Consider the following 23492-nt stretch of genomic DNA (forward strand, 5'->3'; position numbering starts at 1 on the left):
TAAAATGATTTTGAGTAAAGCATCAAGTAATGTTGAAAATTTTAGACTCTTATAGTAATTTGTCTGACCGTGAGAGGTAGAAACCAGTATGTGTTCCTCATTAACCATTCTGCTTCTTTTCCTTTTGATTGTAATGGAAATCCTGTATTTTTCTGGGCAAAGGATCACTCAGTATGAAAATCACGTTTCTAAGACTTTACGGCAGGAAGGCATGACCATGTGAGTAGGTTCTGGCCAATGGTTCAGTTTCACTGGCCAGAACCTGCCTGTTTTCTGGATAGTGTCCTGAAAAAAGAAGCATGTCCCTCACTTTCCTTCCCTCCTCTGGATGCATATATAAGGCTGGCAGTCATTTTGGACCAGGAGATAATCTTTACTAATTGCCTCACACAGGCAGAAAACTTCAAATCCACCATGAAGCTGCTGTATCTGCTTACCATCAGATTTCATTAATGAGAGAGAAGTAAGTATCCATCTTAAGTCACTGTTATTTCATGTTTTCTACCTATCACAGACAATTGAACCTACTTCTGACTGATTTAACAAATTTTTTATAAATATAAATTCAGAGAAATTCATTTTTAAAAAGGGTAATTTTATATCTACATGGTTAAATTTATCTAAATTACTTCTTTTCTTAGTGGAGGCATCAAAGATAATTCTAAAAACTCCTATGGAAAATTGGGTTTCTACTTTTAGTAGATACTCTCACCTCATTTCCATCCAGAAAAACTTGATCATCATGGGGCTCAAGCTTGAATTTTTTCTTGGTTTCTTTCTTTTTGGGAGTTCCAGGAGTTTCCTCCTATTAAAAAACAAGTTGAGTAGAAGAAAAAATATTTACAAACAAGCAAAAAGGAATATGACATTCATATACTCAAAGTTTTACTATATGAGACACAGAAATCAAAATTCTCAATCATGGTATTTATAAAAACCCTAATATCGTTTAAGTGGTTGCTGTGTAAGATTTTTAAAGTCTTGATATGCCAGTAGTGATACCGTGCATGTAATAAATTTTTTATTTTTACTTAATTCTAGTTGAAATCACCTTTTTGGATTCTTCCTTTTCACCATCTTTTTTTTTTTCTTTTTCCTTTTTTGTCTTTTCATCCTTTAGATTTTCTTTCTTGCTCTTTTTATCTTCTTCTTTTCCACTTTCAGCTTTTCCTTTCTCTTTTTCTTTTTTTATGTCTTTCTCATATTTCATTTTCATTACTTTTAGTGCCCGATGAAAAAATTGCTTCTTTAAAAGCCTTAAAAAAAAAGGTATGACATTATATTCCCTATCCATTATGTAGATGTAGACTGAAAAGCAAAAATATCAAGACCTGAATAAAGTGAACAAAGAAAAGACATACATTGGCAACTCACAAGAAAAATTACAACCAGTAAGTCCATGGAAAAATAGTCTATTCGAAAACTTGTGCAGTCAACCTGATTATATGAAATTTAATTTTCAACTATGTAATTTAATGAGATTCCTTAAGTTTTTCTTTAGGTTCATAAGGAGTTATCAAAATTCTGCTTTATTTAAAGTTAAATTCAAGAGTAGACATAAGTAGAATATAAATATATGGGGAAAATAAATAAAACAGTTAAATGTTAACAGATTAAAAATGTGCTCATGATCTGTTGATCCAAACGGTGTCTTCAGATGTCTTTCTTGATGTTATTTTCTTCTCTCCATGTACCTCACTACTCAGCCTGCCACTATAATGAAATATCTTCAATTAAATAATGAATAATTAAATATGCTGAGATTTCTGAACTCTGAAAACAATTCTTCACAGTATCAAGATAAAAACTGTACAAAGTATTTGGCAAGACAACACTATGTGTTTCTCTCAACACATTCTGTTATCTTATCCACAGCAGTTTTTCTTCTAATACAATTCATGTTATATTTGTTATAAACTTAAGAGTGAGATGCTTGCTTTGTTCTTTTTTGTTATTGTTCATTTTCTTATCTGATGAGTTTGGAAGCTCAGCTGAGACCAAATTAAGTCAACCTTGGTTGACTCAATCTTTTCTAATCCCACTCAAGCAACCGGGTTACGCTTATTTTTATCATCTAAAAGAAAAACTTCTCAAATCTTATGTTCCAGTTTCAGAGTTCCTCATTTGTTCCTTCCTTACTGTCTTGATAAAGGATAACTATCAAAACACAACCTAGAAGCTAGGTATCACTGCCATCAGCTGGGCCAGTTAATGGTAACTATCCACCTTTCTACCTCCACTGGTGCCTGCTCCAATACATCATAGCACCTGCTAACTAGACACTTCCTTCCTGGCCAAATACGACTTATTTCTGATCATTACGTTGTACTTACCCATGTTTTGACCTGCTTGGCTGGGCTTCTTTCTGCTGCCCAATTACGATCATCCCATGAACACTGCCAAAAAGCTAATTTCTAGGTCTCCTCATTTGGACTTTTTCTTGTTCAGAAGAACTATATAGTATACAGTTGTGCAACTGTCTGAAATGTCCCCAAAGAATCTAGCATTAATATCTACTGCTGCTAAGTCGCTTCAGTCGTGTCTGACTCTGTGTGACCCCATAGATGGCAGCCCATGAGGCTCCCCCGTCCCTGGGATTCGGCAGGCAAGAACACTAGAGTGGGTTGCCGTTTCCTTCTCCAATGCATGAAAGTGAAAAGTGAAAGTGAAGTCGCTCAGTCATGTCCAACTCTTAGCAACCCCATGGACTGCAGCCCACCAGGCTTCTCCATTCATGGGATTTTCCAGGCAAGAGTGCTGGAGTGGGGTGCCATTGCCTTCTTCGATTAATATCTACTACATATACATATATGAATATCTGTTTACATATACACATATATGTAAACAAGTAAAAATCTGAAATGAGACCCTTAATAATTAACTACTTATGAGCAGAAAGTGAGATTTAAGAGTAGTGGTGAGTATCTGAATGAGGGGGAATCTTTAATTTTCATTCTACTTCAGACTTTCTTACAAAAATTTATAATGAAAATATTCTAATTTATTTTTCACTTACATAAGTTCCAGATTTTCTATCAGGATCATTCATTACAATTTAGTACGAAAATGAAAAAACATCTTACTCATTGTATGTTAATTGAAGAGCAGCATTTCATATTACAGTTCATATTATAGCTCTCCATATATTAAGAGTACATGTGTATATATATATATATAGATACTTGAATATATAGTCTCAAATGGTAATGTAATTATTCCTGGGGCAACATCATTAGTACTTTGGATTTTCTTCTGCATCATTTTCAAAGTTTTCTCAAGTTTCTTTGCTTTCTTTGCGTTCTCAAAGTTTTCTTTGCTTTAGTGAAAAAATGTTCTTAATAAATAAATAATTAAAAAAATAAACCACAGAACTTTAGGGAAAAAAACAATTCTTCCCCTGAGAAGCGGTTACAGAAGAGGACAGAATCAGCAGGAACATCTGCTTCTGTTACTTCTCCTGCACAGCTGCTCCACGCCATGAGAGAAAAGTAAGATTATTAACCAATCAAATTGGTAATGAGAAATTCACAATCAGGTAGATGGGTTCAAATATCACCTCTATCACCTAATTAGCTACACAGTATTGGGTAAGTTACTTAATTTTAGTATATTTCTAAAATGGGGTATCTATTTCATAGGGGTTTCTAGAACTAAATGAGAAGCATACAGATTGTTTACCATGGTACCTGGAATGCATGTTCTCAATGTTAGCCATCACCAGTGCTGTAGTGAGATCATTAATTTCATTTAATACGGAAAACACATTTGGTTTATAAATCATTACATTATACCCTCATTCCATTCATTAATAAGTAGAATCATTGACTTATTCCTTGATAAGGAATGTCTACTTCAATTCACCATATGCCTTAGAAAATGAGATGACACTATTGTAATAAAATCAGTGCCTCAATTTATTTAGCTTTAAACACACCGTATAGAACAAATCATCTACATAAACTGACATTTTCACAGACTACTCATACTTTCCTAACTCAGGATGTTCTATGCCCTCTGCCAGGATCAAATGTCCACTCCCCTATTGTTTGCTGGGTAATCACCTATTTTATGTTTCAAAATTTTATTAAAACGTTTTCTCTGTGAGGCTATTCTTGAAGTTTCCTTTCTTTCTTGTGGAACACACCGTATTGTAACTAGTCACAGATCTTCTCTAACGGACAACAAACAATATGTGCTTTGGAGGCAAGAGCCAAGTCACATTTATCTCTGTATTCCTGAGGCCTGGCCTATAATAGATATTTGGTAAGTACTTGTAGAATAAATAAATGGATTAAAAGCAGCCTGCAAAATGTCACTAAATTGCTTATTACTTTTCTTCACTTCTGAATTTTTTCCCAGGTTTAGTAAATGTTTATTAAATGCCAGACATGTGTTTAGGACTTTAACTTATCTAACAAGGGTGAGGTTTTATTAAATGCCCACATTGAGCTAACTGCTGTGGAGTTACAGTAAAGTATAGAACAGTCCTCCAACTGCCTTCAGATTTAGCAGGCAAGAAATTAAAAAAAAACATATACACATGTAACAAATCTATTTAAACAGGTAAGGACCAAACTGCATGATATTACCTTTATCAATTCTGTCAAATATTAGATTAATGTAAGCTAGAGGACCTGGGGAATACTAAATGGTAAAGATGGAATGTGGGGGACTTATACTGAGAGGCAGGCAGGATAGAACCACGTGGGGAAGTGGTAGGTTATTACCTAAAAAAGACCAGAAAAGAGAATGAGTGTGGTATATGAATGAGAGTGAAAAGGACATTAGTGGACTGGGGGGTTGGAGATGCAAAGTCACAGGAAGGTCAGGATGACACTAGATACAAGATTTAAGAGTCTGTACTTGAAACAGGCCATGAAGAGGCATGGAGCATACCAGAAAAGGCTGTTTTGTGTATCATACTACAGTTTCCTGTTTTCTTTTGTTTTTCCTCAACCTCCCTCAAGCACACTTCAGAGAATGAGACAGGACTAGTGTCTCTCTGTGGTTTTGCCTGTAGTCAGTCAGGAACCCATGAGAGCTGGTCATCATGAGGTCTCTATGGTTATTATTATAAGTGGTTTTGAAAAATTTATGCTTCTCTATCTTAGTGCAAAAAGGACACAAAAAGCTTGATATGAATGGGAATAACATATACAACAAAAAGTGAGTGTATTGCTAGAACCATCGCCATACTCAAGGTTTGTTTTTGGTTTTTTTTTTGCTTTTCATATAACAGTATCAAGTCTCCTAAAACACCAAGAGAAATATATTAATATTGGCTGCTTATCTTGGAGAGTTGGGCTCAGATTTTATATTAAATTTTAGTGTATGTGCTGCCAAAGCAAGCACTAATATTCAAACAATACTGACAGGTTAATCCTTCATCTTAATTTCTGCTTCATTAAATGGATCATTATTTTGGAGGAGATAGTATAGTGCAGTGTTTAAGAGCATGGACTACACTACAAAGCCTGATGGCTGGATTTAGAATTTTGGCTCACCACTTACTAGCTTTGTGACTTTGGGTAAGTGATTTAACTTCTTTGTTTGTGCATTTATAGCATCTTCTACTTTTTATACTATGTATAAAATATAAGTCTATTTTGAGGCAGGCAGGGAAATTTGCACTTTGGAATTCTAATACACAGATGGCTACAAAGGAAAATAGTGATTGCACTGCTGTTAGCTAATCCCTGCCCCAACAATGAAATTTTCATTATTTCTGAAAGGTCCATTAATGACTCCAGTTTTTGGCAGCTAAGAACTTCTTTTTTTGGCTGTGCAGCACAGCTTGTGGGGTCTCAGTTCCCCAATCAGCGATCGAACCCCAGGCCCATGGCAGTGAAAGTAGGAGTCTTAACCACTGAACCACGAGGGAATTCCCTGGCAGCTAAGAATTCTAAGAAACATTTAACAATTCTTCAACTTTACAGCTTTAGCAGACAGACTGTGAAATTTTTTTTCACAGTTTTTTAAGAGGGTTCTCATGTGGCTGCTGCTTCCTAGGTGGCTCAATGGTAAAGAACCCTCCTGCCAATACAGGAGACTCAGGTGTGATCCCTTGGTCAGGAAGATTCCCTGGAAAAGGAAAGAGCAACTCACTTCACTATTCTTGCCGGAAAATTCCATGGACAGAAGGAGCCTGACAGGCTACAGTTCTTGGGATCAAAAAGACTAAGACACAACTCAATGACTGAGGACTTAAAATGTGGCTGCCATTTTAAATGCCATTAATCAATATATTAGTAAATGCTATGTGTATCTCCCTACTAAATATGTAAGATAATCTAAAATGTCAAATTCCCACAATTGTAAAATTCACTGTCACAGAAGCAATCTGATTTACTAACATCTTAATAAATATGTTCAAGTAGTAAATAAACCAAGGGGAAAAACTGCAGGGGGGGGGGGGACCACAAAACCAGCATACTTCTTTCCAAGAGAAAAGTGATTTTTTTTGGGGGGGGGGGGCGCGCATATCATATGGCATGAGGGATCTTAGATTCCTGACCAGAGATCGAACCTATGGCCCCTGGAGTGGAAACAGAGTCCTAACCACTGGACTCCCAGAGAATGGATTTTTTTACACCATTCACCATGAAACATTTTTCCCAAAGAAGAAGTATGTATAAAACACATGGATATGTTACTGAACTGTCTACACTTCATCTTGGAATCAAGAAAAGATAGATGTCACAGCTGCCTTGATTTCAGAAGGAATACAATAGCAATCACAAACAAAATGGAAGAGTGTACCTGGCTAATGGCTCAGTGGGTAGACACACAAACAACAGGGACAACAGGCCAATTAGGAGTCCCTGACAAAGTTTTGGAAAAGACTCCCCACCTATTTTCTCTAGAAAAGAAAGAACTTTTATGTTCACGATAGGCACTGGTGTATGTTTTTATTGCTAATCCCTCAGTTCAGTCAGCCTGCAAATATACAAATTTAACAGAACACAAATAAAAACTATAAAAATATGATGGTCTAACTCCAAACAAATGCATTTCCTGAGATACTGAAGATATCCAAGTTATGTGTAAAAGTCATGCTTGAGCTATGATGCAACAGAACTAAACAATGAAAACAGGGAAGGAGCTTTGGGACCATGGAGACCGTTTTTAAATTACTAGTCACATTATCCTTCACTAAGAAATAAAGAGTACCTGTTGCAGTAGTCAACCACAGACTCCCTTGTTGTAAATAAAGCTTCCTCTCCTTTCTTGGCCTTTGCCCACTTTGAATCCAAGAGGCAATCCACTGCTTTAGAAGCTAAAGAAGAAATTAATTATTTTAAATTTAGTATACAGCAGAACTTGAGTCTATCTAAATAATATTCTATAAGGCAAATTTCAACATTCTAGCATTCGAAAATAAAACCAAGTTCAACAGAAAATTTAAGTCTGACACAATCATGACAAATAGCTCAATTTGTGAAACATACTGATAAGCAGCTTTTTAAAGTAATGCTGTGAAATAAATGATAAATAAAAAATATTAACTCAAGCAATATAAATTAATGAGAAAATGTTCTTTAAAAAGTTCAAAATAAATGTAAATATCACTCTTATCAAATAATCAAAATATAAGACAAACCAAAAATCGTCCTCTACCACAGTTAAGAGAAATTCTGTCTCTAAGCTTTACCCACCAAGGAATAAGTTCTGTGAACAATCTATTGCTGTCACTAGAAAAAGCTAAATAGATGAGATCTGAAAAGAATAGCATGTCTATTTTTCAAACTTTTAATGACTAGCAAAATCATTAATTATAGCACTAAAGAGAATACAAAGCAATTTCTTCTCTATAATGGCAATTCAATCTTAACTGATCAGACAGGCAAACTCAACAACTATTGACTTGTAAGTTATGGGGCAATACTACAGATGATATTAGCTTATAATGAAGTTGCTCAGATTATATGAAGAAAAAAAGCTCCCAACTTGGTTCCAACAGACTGGTTTCACACTAAATTCTATGCTGGAGTTTTAAAAAAAAAGTATCATTAAGTACATGTACTATCTGATAAAAAATTAGTACTGAAAATAAATCTTATTATAAAAATATCTCAAATGTCATTAAAAAGTACTTTATTTTTACTATTGACATTTTTAATCATGAAAGGAAAGAATAGGATAATCATGTGCCATATGCCCCTCACCTAGCTTCACTAATCATTCTTGCAAAGCACTTTTAAAACATCTGCCTATCCCCAAATTAGGTGGTGGCTCAGACGGTTAAGCGTCTGTCTACAATGTGGGAGACCCGGGTTCGACCCCTGGGTCGGGAAGATCCCCTGGAGAAGGAAATAGCAATCCACTCCAGTACTATTGCCTGGAAAATCCAAAGGACAGAGAAGCCTGATAGGCTACAATCCATGGGGTCGCAGAGAGTCGGGCACAACTGAGCGACTTCACTTTCTTTCTTTTCTTCTAAAATATGTACACTAACATAATTTAAATATGAAATCCTACCAATAAAATAATCAACCCGGTGACCCATCATATTGGTGGACTTTGTTGGACAGTTGAATCGAAGAAACTTGGCTACAGCCTTTTCTTCTTTAGATGGTTCACCAACTTCCTGCAAAGTAACAATATTAAATTTAACGTAATCATTTACTTGAGACATTCATACACTGAAGAATAAATTACAGATCTTTTCTGAAAATCTTTTAAAGTGTACTACAGGCCTTTCTTTCAAGCTTTTTCTAGAGCAGACCTGGTTATCTATACAAAAGACAGAATGGAGATTTTAAAAATTACACATCTTTCAAATACAAGTTGACAGGGCCCAAAGTTGCTTCTCTCTTGGCTTCAGCTACAAGGCATATATTTTGAGTTGTTTTTCCAGCATGGTAACCACTTTGTACCAGTTCATCTTTACCCTTGCTTGGTCTCTCTTTAAGAGCCATAAGACAATAATTCAAAACATTAAGAGGTTGTCAATAGTGAGTGCCCAAATGCCAAAGTAAGTAGAAACAGGTGCCATAAATAAATGTTAAGTAACAGCCAAAGTTATGTACCCTAAACAAAAGACTAGAGATTGCAGGAGGAGTTCTCAAATTAACCAAAGATAGCTGTCCCAGTGTGGTCCCAGATACAAGATACTACTTGAGATGCTGAAGATTTGTATTCCCTTTCGTTTTAGGGTTACAAATTCTAGATACTTTCAGGGAATCCTTTCTCACCTTGCCTTTAAATGCAATAGACAAGTAAATTATACTCTCATTTAAAACTGACAGGGCTTCCCTGGTGGCTCAGCTGGTAAAGAACCCACCTGCAATGTACAAGACCTAGGTTGGATCCCTGGGTTGGGAAGATCCGCTGGAGAAGAGAACGGCTCCAGTATTCTGGCCTGGAGAATTCCATGGACTGAGAATTCCATGGACTGTATAGTCCAGAGGGTTGCAAAGAATCAGACATGGCTGAGTGACTTTCACTTTAAGAACTGATTAATGGAAGTGAACAAAGAGTTTTGAAAAGGCTGCTTTAATCCTTCCCTGTTTTCTAAAATTTTCCCATTCCTTCTTGCAAATTTTCTACCACTTCATTGTTTATCATTTCCTATCTTGCTGTTATTTCCTTATCTTCTGAACTAGTTTTGAGTAGTTAAAAGCAGTGTACTTATTCTCCCCACTCATATACTGAAGAAAATGAGAGCAATTTACATTTGTATATACATCTTGTATTTTTTTTACTTTTAGAAGTTGTCTTACTGCTGTAAGCTACTAATATCAAAATAAAAGCACTGTCTTCACATTTTTAAGCACAATATATAGAGAACTCAAGCAATATTTCTAGCAACGTATAATTTAAATGTGAATGATTTCATGAAGGTCTATTTCTTAAAATGAATAAAGTGCCAAATAACTGTGAAGAATTAACTGCCAAGAATCTAGACTGCTGAGAACAAATAATGCTGAAGACAGTTATCTTTTAGGCAAGACATTCTAATAATACAAAAAAAGGAAAAATAAACTATCTAAATCATCTGTATTTACGTCAGTTTTTCCACAAATTTCAAAGAAGTCTGAATTCACTTATGTCTGCGGAAAATAAGGGACAACTAACTAAGTCTCAGCTTTAACTTTATCCTAAAGAGGAGTAATTTGTGAGATGAAGGGAAAATCTGTGCCCTTGTTGTTGGGTCACCAGGCAGCTACTTCTTGGATTTCTTCCTTTGCATTTCCCAATTTCTCTGCTTCAAACAGCCAATTAACACAGTGCATGATTTTTATACTGTCATACTACCTCATTTGTGGGTTACTATTTGTGACAATAAAAACTAGAAACCCACACATTGTAAATCAACTATACGCCAATATAAAATAAAAATTGAAAAAAAAAAAAAAGAAAAATTAAAACCCAAACCATTCAATCCAAATGAAGACTATAATAAAAACCAAATATTTATAAGAATAAAAGACCTTTACTTTTATATATAAAAATAAATATCACAGAAAAATAGAATCTTAAAAAGCTATAAATTCAAACTTTAACACTACCAAGTTCACTACCATCTACAGTGTTCATAATTATTTAATCTGGGGTCCAGTCCACTCCAGTATCCTGGCCTTGAGAAGTCCATGGACTGTACAGTCCGTGGGGTCGCAAGGAGTTGGACAAGACTGAGCAACTTTCACTTTCACAAAATATAGTCCTTACAAGCTAAAAAGTATTCTATGTTTTGGTTTTTGAAATCACACTAAAATACATTAGTATACGTAAAATGATAGCATTTAATTATGCCTGAGTAACACTGAATTTCTAGAAGCCTTATCTAGTAGTAAACAATATCCTGTATGTTCATATACAGCCAAAAAAGTCATACTATATAAGTAGTTGGTAATAATGAGATAGTATAATTGGCTTTATAGAGACCAATACTATTTTATAATCACACCCATATATGTTTAATTTTTCCCTCAGTTAATACATCTGTTGTCAATCTAAAGATTTATCTAATTGACTGATTTGTTACTGGGATATGCTTGATTAAAAATGATATGTGGGGGAATAGAGATAAACGTAAATTGTTCAAACATACACTTACTGAGTTGTTTACCCTAAAATACCATTGGGTGCTACAGTTAATACCAAAAATTTGTTAAGGCACAATACCTACAGTATGTTACAACTATCCAAAACAACAACTGTTATTTTTCAAAATGAGTGGTAGGAAAAATATTTTAGGAGTACAAAATGGGAGCTATGAAACATCTCCTGGAAAAGGGACCTAGATTCTGAAAGATGAACAAGTTTATGATAAGCTGAATGAATAGTATAAAAATACTGTGGCTGAAAATGAGTATAAAATTTGGTTTCACTAGAGACAAGTTAGAAAGCATTTTGAGGCTAAGTACATGTAAGTATAATAGGGCTAAATAGTATTCAAAGCATTCTGAGAAGTTTTAAATTTACCCTGTAAGTCACAGAAAGTTTTTGACTAGGAGGAGGACATAATGAGAAAAAAAATGACTATTTTGGAGCCTACATGTAGAATGAACTGGGGAATAAATGCATAAGGCAGGGAAACTAGTTAGTGTTCAAGTAGGATGTGACATGATACTCTGGACTAAGAAGGATTTTGATATTTGAAACATTTCAAGTTTAGAACTGATAGGAAGGACTCAATGATAAAGGATGAATGAAATTAATAAAAGATGTCAAATTTCTAGTTTGATCAACTAAAAGGACAGTTTTTCAATAATAGAATTTCGGAATGAAGGTTATTCTGGGAGGAAACAATCACATCAACTTTAGGCATGACAAGTCTACACTCATACTAACACTCAAACCATTAACTAAACATGGTACCAATCTACTGACTGTTGATACAGGCATCACATGTAAACTATGTTATAAGGAACCAAAAGAAACTGAAAAGTTCACTCTATTATTATACAGTACGGAATCGGATTCTACATGAATCCACAACAGTTTAAAAACCTCATTTTAACAATTAACTTCAAATTCACCAAGCTCTTTTCCACAACTGCAAAAACATACTCAAGTATTCTATCTTCCTTCCCTTCCCCTCCTTGGTAAAGGCACTACTAAGCATGAATAAACAGAAAAGGCCCAGAAAACATGGACTTGAATAATCTCTCTCAACTAGACACAGAGTTCCTTATTCATTGATACTTTCTTTCAGTATCAGTAACTTCCCTAAAACATCTGACTAGAATTCTTAAGATATTTGTACAAAAGAACTGGTATCTTCCTTGCTCTTCCTTCAAGTTCAAATCCTTAAAAAACTTCTATTATCTTCTGTGAAATATGACATGTTCATTTCACCACATATAACTTATACATATTGTAGGCTGCCTCTAAGAGTTTAGGATTTGTGCCATCTGCTGGGGCTTTGAAGCCAGAAAGATTGTTATTGAAGCATACCAAGGTAACATGACTTGGGAAGCTAGTAATACAGAAGAGCCTGCCACAGAATCTTCTTTCTCACCGCTCCCCTGCTGCAGGCTGAAACAGTCTTATCTTCTTCCTGTCTATATACACATTACCTTGAGAATATTTTCCTAACTTTTCCAGAAATCTAATGACAAAATTGAAGGTCTTTTGGGAACAGCATCAGCCACTCAAAGAGAGAAACAAGTTTATCAACCCTCCAATGAAGGGAACTTTGTAGCTCAATGAATGAGGCCAAACATCTTGGAATGAGCAAGCCAAGAAGCAATACATTTTGAGGGTAGACTGCCAACCCAAACAACAAGATGCCAGCAGTTGCAACTCCAAAATTACAAAAATGGAAAGCTAGGGTAGAACTTTCTTTTTAAATTATTTAACAAATACTATTTTTTATTTCAGAATACATCAACATTAAAAAATACTACAATGAAACTGGGGTAACCATTTCTGCTGCTGCTGCTAAGTTGCTTCAGCCGTGTCTGACTCTGTACGACCCCACGGACAGCAGCCCACCAGGCTCCCCTATCCCTGGGATTCTCCAGGCAAGAACACTGAAGTGGGTTGCCATTTCCTTCTCCAATGCATGAAAGTGAAAAGTCAAAGTGAAGTCTCTCAGTCATGTCCGACTCCTAGCGACCCCATGGACTGCAGCCTACCAGGCTCCTCCGTCCATGGGAGTTTCCAGGCAAGGGTACTGGAGTGGGTTGCCATTGCCTTCTCCGTTACCACTTCTAGCTATATATTATTTTAGCCGGTACTTAAGATAACCTTTTTGAAAAAAAAAAATTAGATCAAGAGTCAGTAAGCCATGGGCTTCAATCTTACAGAATTTTTAACTTAGAATTTCTGCTCCCTCATTCTCCTACCCTCAAAATGATGAAAAAATTTTAAAATCAATTTATTCAACAGAAATAATCTTCAGTTCAGTCACTCAGTCATGTCCGACTCTTTGCGATCCCATGAATCACAGCACGCCAGGCCTCCCTGTCCATCACCAACTCCCGGAGTTCATTCAGATTCACGTCCATCGAATCGGTGATGGCATCCAGCCATCTCATCCTCTGTTGTCCCGTTCTCCTCCTGCCCCCAATCCCTCCCAGCATCAAAGTCTTTTCCAATGAGTCAACTCTTCGCATGAGGTGGCCAAAGTACTGAAGTTTCAGCTTTAGCATCATTCCTTCCAAAGAAATCCCAGGGCTCATCTCCTTCAGAATGGACTGGTTGGATCTCCTTGCAGTCCAAGGGACTCTCAAGAGGCTTCTCCAGCACCACAGTTCAAAAGCATCAATTCTTCGCCACTCAGCCTTCTTCACAGTCCAACTCTCACATCCATACATGACTACTGGAAAAACCATAGCCTTGACTAGACGGATCTTTGTTGGCAAAGTAATGTCTCTGCTTTTCAATATGGTATCTAGGTTGGTCATAACTTTTCTTCCAAGGAGTAAGCGTCTTTTAATTTCATGGCTGCAGTCACCATCTGCAGTGATTTTGGAGCCCAAAAAAATAAAGTCTGACACTGTTTCCCCTGTTTCCCCATCTATTTCCCATGAAGTGATGGGACCGGATGCCATGATCTTCGTTTTCTGAATGTTGAGCTTTAAGCCAACTTTTTCACTCTCCTCTTTCACTTTCATCAAGAGGCTTTAGGTAATAAATAAGCTTGTTGAATAAACTGAGCAAAAGAAATAGATTAGGGCACCAATTGTCAATTTGTATTTTTATACAAGCAGTATTGTCTCAGATGGTAAAGAATTTGCCTGCTATGTGGGAGACCAGGGTTCCACCCCTAGATCAGGAAGATCCCTTGGAGAAGGGCTACCTATTCCAGTATTTCTGTCTGGAGAATGCCATGGACAGAGGAACCTGGTGGGCTACATACAGCCCATGGGGTCGCATAGTCAGACACGACTGAGCGACAAACACTTTCACAAGCAGTGTAAAATATTTGTGAAAATGCAAATAGGTTTCAAGTTAAAATCTGAAAGCCAGAGGAGATCTTAGATAAACCATTTGCTTAAAGTCACATAGTAGCTTAAAGGATGAGGGATAATGGTAGTATAGTAGTGACTACTGAGGCTTCCAAAAAACCCAATTTGAAAATCCTTTTCAACTCTAAAATTTGATGGTACTAGGATTTTAAGCTAACCTTTCTAGTAAACAGCACTTTGTTAACCTATAAGCATTAATTGTATGTTCCTGAACTTACATGGTTGCATATCTTAGAAAACTAACAATTATTTGTTTTCAAATATTTTATTAATTTGAATTGAGATCCCTTTCACTTGGGAATCTCAAACAAGAAAACTTCCCAATGTAATGTCAATGAACACATAGCTCACTTTTGGTTTTCAGTGGCAGTAAAGTGAGTCCAAGAAGGAAATGTGACGAAATAGTCCTCTTGCTTCCAACTTTGATGGAATACCAGAAATCTAAAATTAGGCTATCCCAGAAAAAGCATACAGATTAACTACTTTTTAAAACCCCGAACATACATGTAGCAATCCTCTCCCTCAACATATAAATTACAATTCAAGGTCCCTAATTCTATTATCTGTAGAAATCTTTTGTAAACATGAAACATCAAGTAACAAACAACAGGAAATCGAGTTGATATTACAGAACTTTTTGTCTAAAAGTCTTACAATAGGATTTTTTCTGTAACTTCAACTGTAAACATGGCCACTACATTTGATCTTTTTGTCTAAAGTAATGCCAATATTATAGTTTCTGATTCCTTGAGGGAAAAAAAAGGGAGATTGATAAGCTACTGTATATTTTTATTAATCTGCTGAGACTGCATAGTAGTACTCCAAGTAGCATGCCCAAGAGCTCTGTAACATTCCTTCCACACAGCATAGCTATATAGAAAAGTTGGAAGATTTGAGAAATGTCATTTATTTTCACTTAGCAGTATAACAACTTGATTTTTAACAATCAGATCCTCACACACTTTGCTAATCCACAATTAAACAATAGTAAGTAAAAAATTTTTTATGGCACTCACAACTCAAAGGTTTATTTACTGAATAGGTAACTGTTAATCTTTCTTCAGCATATCAGAGTGCTTAGCACAAACCAAAAAAAGTTATCCTAAACCCTTCATCCTCAGGGAGGTGGAAAAAGAGAGTTATGTACCAAATACTATTTTCACAGCTTTTATAACCTTTAATAACAAGTCATCCACTCATGTATTTTTTCCACCACAATCCAAAGAGGATCTCTTTTCAAGGTAAATATTCCTTCTTATGGATTTGGAAATAGAGGAAAAAAGCTAAGTAATTTGACCAAAGTTACACAGCTAATAATTACTGACACTGGGGTACAAACAGGCACAGTATGGCTCAAGTTTTAGCTCCCAGTCACTACCACTGCTATACCAGTTTTTAATCTTTTTGCTTAATATGAGATCACAATTGAAATAGAGCAGCTATTCAAAGTAAATTAAGATCACCTTTGTGACCACAGTAAAGAACAGTTGAAATTAAAAAAAAAAGCTTATTTAGGGCCATAAAATGTACCATATGTGTAAATATAAGAAATTCAGTAAGTATTGACAACTTCAATACAAATTCTAATAAAAATATTATGTATCCACAACTGACCAATAACATTAAATTTTGAAAGACTAGGAATAGTATAATTATAAACTTCTTTCACAATAAACTTAAGCCTTGGTTTTATGACTTGTCTGAACTTGGGGGAGGGGGCAGGATTTGTCTCATTTTGGTCCCCTTCTGTACTCTATTTGAAACTACTTTCTTATTTCTTCCCAATTCCAAAATTCCAGATTTACTGATCACATCTTTTTTTCCCCCTAGTACTTCAGACTTTTAAGGATAATTTTAACTTGCATACCTAAATTACCCATGGTGTAAGTGATAAACTTTTTTTAAACAGGGAAATAAAACATCAGACAGAAAGTCATTCTAAGCAATGAAATAGTAAGGAACAGAAAGAAAATGAGTGTAACAATTTGTGATTAGCATATTAACAATTTACAACATGCCCAATTTATGATGACATATGAAGGTTTCTAGGCACATAAACTAACAAGCAGACACACATCCTGAATCTAAGATGTTCCACATGTTTAATCCTCTCAGCAGAGAGCATGAACAACAGGGGAAAATTGTAGGGAAGAAATACACAGATGACAGGCCTGTGGAATGAGGGAGGGATGCTATGTAGGTTATGAGGATGACACACTGCCATGTCAAACGTTCCTGGGCGCGACCCGCTCGTTGCAGTACCCGCTCGTTGAGAGTTTTGTTTATTTACACTGTCGCTGAAAGAAAGCCACAAAGCTTCAACTGGACGCTTACGTTCATAATAAAAAGGAGAAAGGAGGGTACTAGCAAACGAACACCTGGATACGCAGTTCGCCGCCTGGGCCTCGGGACAGCTGACCAAATCCCGCTCACTCCCACCTCCTACGGTCCTTCTATCCGCGCACAAAGAACGGGTAGCTTTAGGTCAGTCCTCCACGTTCTACCCTAGTTACCGTGGCCTCAATTTCGGGACAGCTAAGGCGAAAAGATGGGGTGGAGAAGGGAGGGGAGGAGCTCGAGAGGGTCGATGTCTGTGCTCGGAGGGCGCTGACCTCCCAGCACAGGCCCAGGCCGGCGCCTCCACCGGAACCTTGAACTGACGGCCGCGCCTCCACGGCCGATTCCGAGCGCAGCTCCTGCTGCCTTCCGCTGCAGCCCCAGCACCTCCGCTGTCTCCAACGCCGCCCTTCCTCAGGCCCCTCACAACGACGCAGCCCACAACCTGCGGCCTCGCGGTGGAACCCCACCCCACCTCGTCCTCGATTTCGCTCGCCCTTCCCGGGAGTTTTCCCAGCATCTTCCACTTCCGAGCGCCCTAAAGCCCCCTACCCAAGGGTTCGGCTTTGCTACCTGAATCCGCTTCTTGTGTCGCCTGCGTTCCGCCATGTTGGCCGCTCCGCCCGGTTCCCTCTGACGTGGACCGAGGCGGGGGGCGGTGGAAACCTCGCGAGAGCGCGCCGCGGGACCCGTTATGTAACCTGGCGGCTGGCGCCGGGGGAGGAAGGAAGCTGGTGAGTGACCGGTATCGGCCGCTCCGACCCTGGATATACTTTTTCTCCCCTCTTTCTTCGGCTCCTTTTTTTGCGGGAACTGGAAATCGCTGGGACCAGAAGGAAGTTAATAAGTGGGTCAAAGAGCTGGAGGACTGGAAAGAGTCCTCTTCACTAGACATCTGACTCACCTGGAAAGCTGTTAAAATACAGATTCCGGGGCCCCACCCCTCGGAGTCAGTCGGTTTGGGGTGGAGCTTTTCCCCTAGGATTTACTGGGACCTGTGGAATTCGGACACGACTGAAGTGACACAGCATAGCAGTGGATGGAATTCTAGACAGTCTTTGACTGTGATACTTACTTTTTTGCTAGTGAGCCCTGCCCTATCCATACTCCATTTGTAAATTCTACTCCCATTTTGAAGGTGGGAAAACTGAGACAGCGGAGGTGCAGCGATATGAACTGGTTTATCTAAGGCTCCACGGTTAGTAAATGGCACATCCTAGACTGAAGCCCAATTATCTTTCCCCATACAATGTAGAGAGTAGTTGGGCTCATCTGACACAAACTTTGGATTCCGCATTCCATTTTCCACGTTGCTTCTCAAAACGCTCTTTTAGAATTCAAGAGTCAGAACTCAGGGAGGTACGAGGAACTAATAAGATAAATAGAGAACATCTAAGAAGTTGAAATTAAGAAGATCACAGGGTTACCTGGGAGACTAGTTATAACTATTGTTATTTTGAGTGAGTGAGTTCAGTCGCTCAGTCGTGTCTGACTCTTTGCGACCCCATGGACTGCAGCAGGCCACCCTGTCTATCACCCACTCCCGGAGCTTACTCAAATTCATGTCCATCCAGTCGGTGATGCCGTCCAACCATCTCATCCTCTGTCCTCCCCTTCTCCTCTTGCCTTCAAGCTTTCCCAGCATAAGGGTCTTTTCCAATGAGTCAGTTCTTCATATGAGGTGGCCAAAGTATTGGAGTTTCAGCTTCAGCATCCAGTCCTTCCAATGAATATTCAGGACTGATTTCCTTTAGGATGGACTGGTCGGATCTCCTTGCAGTCCAAGGGACTCTCAAGAGTCTTCTCCAACACCACAGTTGAAAAGCATCAATTCTTAGATGCTCAGTTTTCTTTGTAGTCCAACTCTCACATTCATACATGACTACTGAAAAAACCATAGCTTTGACTAGACGGATCTTTGTTGGCAAAGTAATGTCTCTGCTTTTCAATATGGTATCTAGGTTGGTCATAACTTTTCTTCCAAGGAGTAAGTGTCTCTTAATTTCATGGCTGCAGTCACCATCTGCAGTGATTTTGGAGCCCCCTCAAAAATAAAGTCTGTCACTGTTTCCATTGTTTCCCCTTCTGTTTGCCATGAAATGATGGGACCGGATGCCATGACCTTAGTTTTCTGAATGTTGAGTTTTAAGTCAGCTTTTTCACTTTCATCAAGAGGCTCTTTATTTCTTCTTTGCTTCTTTCTGTAAGGGTGGTGTCATCATTGTTATTTTAGAGTTGCCCAGATAAAGAGAATGGGCTTAAATTGCTAGTAAGTGTTTCTAGATAGAAATTCTCGTGACTTTAACGGAGGTTTTAAAGCATTTTAAATAGTAGAAAATTGGAAAAATGTAGAAAAGCAAGATGAAGGAAATAAAAATCCCTAATGCTACCACTCAAAAATCTGTTATCATTTTAGTTTATTTTTTTCTAGTATTTATACTTTGTGTGTACTTATATATTTCTCCCTTTCCTCCAATTGAGATCATATTGCATAATATGCCTTTTTCACTTAATGTTATGTTGAACATATATCATTAGAAAATTATCTGTTTTCCATAGTATGTATGTAATAAGGTGAATAGTGGCATCTTGATGCCTATTCTTTTATAAAATAAGATAGCTGAAGTTCATTTTTGAACTATGAAATTCTGCACTCCAGAAACAGTATCAACAAGTCCTTTGGTTCCTTTTCCATCTATAATCTAGAATCAAGGTATGTATAGTCAGAGAGGGGTGAAGGAAAAAGTGATTCTTACTGATTAACCCAAAACAATACGATATGAAATGTGTTTATTTCCTTCAGGCCTCCCCACCCAGAATCAGGGTAGATCTGTTTTGTACTGTTGTATTTGGAGAATGGGCTTCCCAGGTGGCTCAGTGATAAAGAATCCACCTGCCAATGCAGGAGACACAAGAGACTCAGGTTCAAACACTTTGGTTTCTACCTCCACCATCCATTAATAATTCACGTCAAATTCGATAGCTTCTTTTGCAGCATCATATTAAGAATTTGACAATATTGACCATGCACTTAATTTATGCTCCTTCTTTGGCATTTGTGATATTGGGTTCTTCCTTCTTGTTTCTCTTTTGACTCCTCTCTCTTTACCTAGCTTGTCAATGTTCATGGTCACCATGCTTCCACGTTCATCTTCTTCCTTTTTCTCTATACATTCTGGAGATTCTTTTACATTTTAATAGCTTAATTCCAAAATACTGCATAAATGTATATTTCTAACTGTCTTCTATATATCTCCAATTAATGGCCAACTAGAAATCACCATTTCCCTGGCAAAATCTGTCCCTTTTACTGTATTTTTAAACTTATAACTGCATCACTGTTCACTTAATCACTCATGCTAGAAACCTTCAAGGAAGTTATCCCAACCGGTCAGTCAACAATCCTGTTGAGTCTACAGCTGAGATGTTTGGAATCTTCCCTTCCTCATCTTTCCTACTGCCATTGCTTTGATCAAGTCTTTATCACTTCCTACCTGAACTGTTGTTGCAAAAGCCTCCTAATCATTCCCCCCAATTCCACCCTCTCTATACTCTATAGACTATCTTCTGTTCATTGTTAACTGCCCCCTGCCCATTCTCCTCAGTTGTGTATAGCAACATTAAGAATGACTAAGTTTACAGTTATAACCCAAATGTCACATTCTGGGTCTAACATCTACTTAATATCTATATAAAAATAGCTCAAGCATTCTTATCATCACCCCATTATATCTTTGATGGTGGTAGTGGTGAGTTTTCTCCTGTTGCTCTGATTTCCTTTTGAATTTGCAATCTCATTCCTGTCACTTGGCTTTTATTTCTTTCCCAAATGAAGGATATTGCCTCTTTCCCTTTCTTTTGTCAAAGCAAAACTGCTCTTTACCCCTTGACTCTAACTTCTTCTCCCCAGGGCTGTCTCTGAAACTCAGAATTTCTCTTGCCATATGGAGTAGAGAATTTGATGTCTTTACTCTTTATAAGATTCCTTTGGATACATAAATATAAAAACTCATTACCATGCTCTGCTAAGCAAAGAGTTCTGTGATTTGATACCCTCACTGGAGGACTGATGAATAGGTGAGGACTTGAAGAATTCAGTTTCCTGGGAGCTACCATCCCAGGAAGTAGAAGGGAATAAATAGTATGTAAATGTGTATTTCCATTGATCAGGGATATGCAAACTGGACACTGATACATTTAGGTTTTTGTTTTAAATAACACTTCCTCTGGGTCCATTTGGTATGTTAAGTATTTATGTATGACTAAACTGAAAAGAAAAAAATTGTAGGGAAGCATAGCAAATAATGGCCAGATCTTCTGGGGCATTGTTTTTATAAAAGCACTTTAATATATGTTAACTGATAATGTCAGTGACTTAATGCTGTTACCACAAAGAACAAATTTAATATAAATATGTTTAAATCAAAATAAAATATGATAAACCGAATTCCAATCCCAAAGAAAGGCAATGCCAAAGAATGCTCAAACTACCGCACAATTGCACTCTCACATGCTAGTAAAGTAATGCTCAAAATTCTCCAAGCCAGGCTTCAGCAATATGTGAACCGTGAACTGCCAGATGTTCAAACTGGTTTTAGAAAAGGCAGAGGAACCAGAGATCAAATTGCCAACATCCGCTGGATCATGGAAAAAAGGAAGAGAGTTCCAGAAAAGCACGTTTTTCTGCTTTATTGACTATGCCAAAGCCTTGACTGTGTGGATCACAATAAACTGTGGAAAATTCTGAAAGAGATGGGAATACCAGACCACCTAACCTGCCTCTTGAGAAACCTATATGCAGGTCAGGAAGCAACAGTTAGAACTGGACATGGAACAACAGACTGGTTCCAAATAGGAAAAGGAGTACATCAAGGCTGTATATTGTCACCCGTTATTTAACTTATATGCAGAGTACATCATGAGAAACGCTGGGCTGGAAGAACCACAAGCTAGAATCAAGATTGTCAGGAGAAATATCAATAACCTCAGATATGCAGATGACACCACCTTTATGGCAGAAAGTGAAGAGAAACTAAAAAGCCTCTTGATGAAAGTGAAGGAGGAGAGTGAAAAAGTTGGCTTAAAGCTCAACATTCAGAAAATGAAGATCATGGCATCTGGTCCCATCACTTCATGGCAGATAGGTTGGGAAACAGTGGAAACAGTGTCAGACTTTATTTTTTGGGGCTCCAAAATCAGTGCAGATGGTGATTGCAGCCATGAAATTAAAAGGCGCTTACTCCTTGGAAGGAAAGTTATGACCAACCTAGATAGCATATTGAAAAGCAGAGACATTACTTTGCCAACAAAGGTCCGTCTAGTCAAGGCTATGGTTTTTCCAGTGGTCATGTATGGTTGTGAGAGTTGGACTGTGAAGAAAGCTGAGTGCCGAAGAATTGATGTTTTTGAACCGTGGTGTTGGAGAAGACTCTTGAGAGTCCCTTGGACTGCAAGGAGATCCAATCAGTCCATTCTGAAGGAGATCAGCTCTGGAATTTCTTTGAAAGGAATGATGCTAAAGCTGAAACTCCAGTACTTTGGCCACCTCATGAGAAGAGTTGACTCATTGGAAAAGATTCTGATGCTGGGAGGGATTGGAGGCAGGAGGAGAAGGGGACAACAGAGGATGAGATGGCTGGATGGCATCACTGACTTGATGGATGTGAGTTTGGGTGAACTCCGGGAGTAGGTGATGGACAGGGAGGCCTGGCATGCTGAAATTCATAGAGTCGCAAAGAGTCAGACATGACTGAGCAACTGAACTGAACTGAATATTAAGATTGTGCATTTTTGGCAAGACTATCACAGAAGTGACAGTGTACCCTGCTCAGCATGTTCTGTTAGGAGGAAGGAAGTTGATGCGTTCTGTCACTGGTGATACTAAACTTGACCACTTAGTTACAGTTCTTCCGTTTGAAATTAGTTAACATCTAAGGGGGGTTACTTTGAAACCAGGTAAATATTCTGCTTTCCAGCATACTTTTGACCACTCATCTTAGCACTCATTAATTATCTTTGCCTGAAATAATTATTACTGTTGTGTTTGCCAAATGCTGACTTTCGATTGTTATCATTCCTTCTACATATATTAATTGGAATAATATTGTAAGAAATAGTTTATTTATTAATTTACTCTTCCAATTATCTATGTGGCTTGACTCTCTAGAGGCCATCAGTTAGGAATTGTGAATGAGAATTAATATGACAACCTCCATCCCTACCCCTAAGAATTGTTTCCTTTTGTGGTATCTGTGGAGCTGTTTTTTTCTTTTTTTTTTTTTTTGGTTGGGGCTGATCTGGAAAGAACTTATGTGGTTTTGTAGAGAGGACGATAGAGATTTCTCTCTCACTGTGAATCTGTTTTTATCCATGGATCTGCACTGGGGCTGAACATCTTTCCAAGAAAAAGACCTTGAACTCTGAAGGCATATACAACATGTGTGATGGACATGGGGAGTCAGAGTTTTGGAAAGAACAGTGTGGGGCATGAGGACAACGGGAGCTCCTTATAAGAGGAAATAAAGCCTGATCTGGTAAGTCAGACCCAAACAGAACACTAGCTTCAGAGGAGATGTAGATTGAGACCACTGAGGTAGAACTTACCTCTGACGTAGAGCACAGACCTCTGGCAGAGTATGACCCTTGGTAAAAGTTGCTTACTGTATTAATGAAAAGAACTGTGTGTCGGAGAGGGATACATTAGGAATTTGGGATTAAAACATGCATACTATTTTA

General features: G+C 37.7%; 1 protein-coding gene across 1 annotated transcript in view; it reads right to left on the minus strand.

Moving 5' to 3' along the window:
* The window catches only part of SEC62 (SEC62 homolog, preprotein translocation factor), a 33414-nt gene extending 16021 nt beyond the window's left edge, over positions 1 to 17393 (minus strand). The window contains exons 1-5 of the mRNA XM_068976660.1: positions 17331 to 17393; positions 8479 to 8587; positions 7171 to 7276; positions 1052 to 1256; positions 713 to 805 (exon numbers count right to left, since the gene is read on the minus strand). Of these exons, the coding sequence (XP_068832761.1) occupies positions 713 to 805; positions 1052 to 1256; positions 7171 to 7276; positions 8479 to 8587; positions 17331 to 17366 (549 nt within the window). The 5' untranslated portion in view covers positions 17367 to 17393. The remainder of the gene's footprint in view (positions 1 to 712; positions 806 to 1051; positions 1257 to 7170; positions 7277 to 8478; positions 8588 to 17330) is intronic.
* Between the last annotated feature and the right edge of the window lie 6099 nt (positions 17394 to 23492).

This window comes from Capricornis sumatraensis, chromosome 1 (assembly GCF_032405125.1).
Source record: "Capricornis sumatraensis isolate serow.1 chromosome 1, serow.2, whole genome shotgun sequence".
Taxonomy (NCBI): Eukaryota; Metazoa; Chordata; class Mammalia; order Artiodactyla; family Bovidae; genus Capricornis; species Capricornis sumatraensis.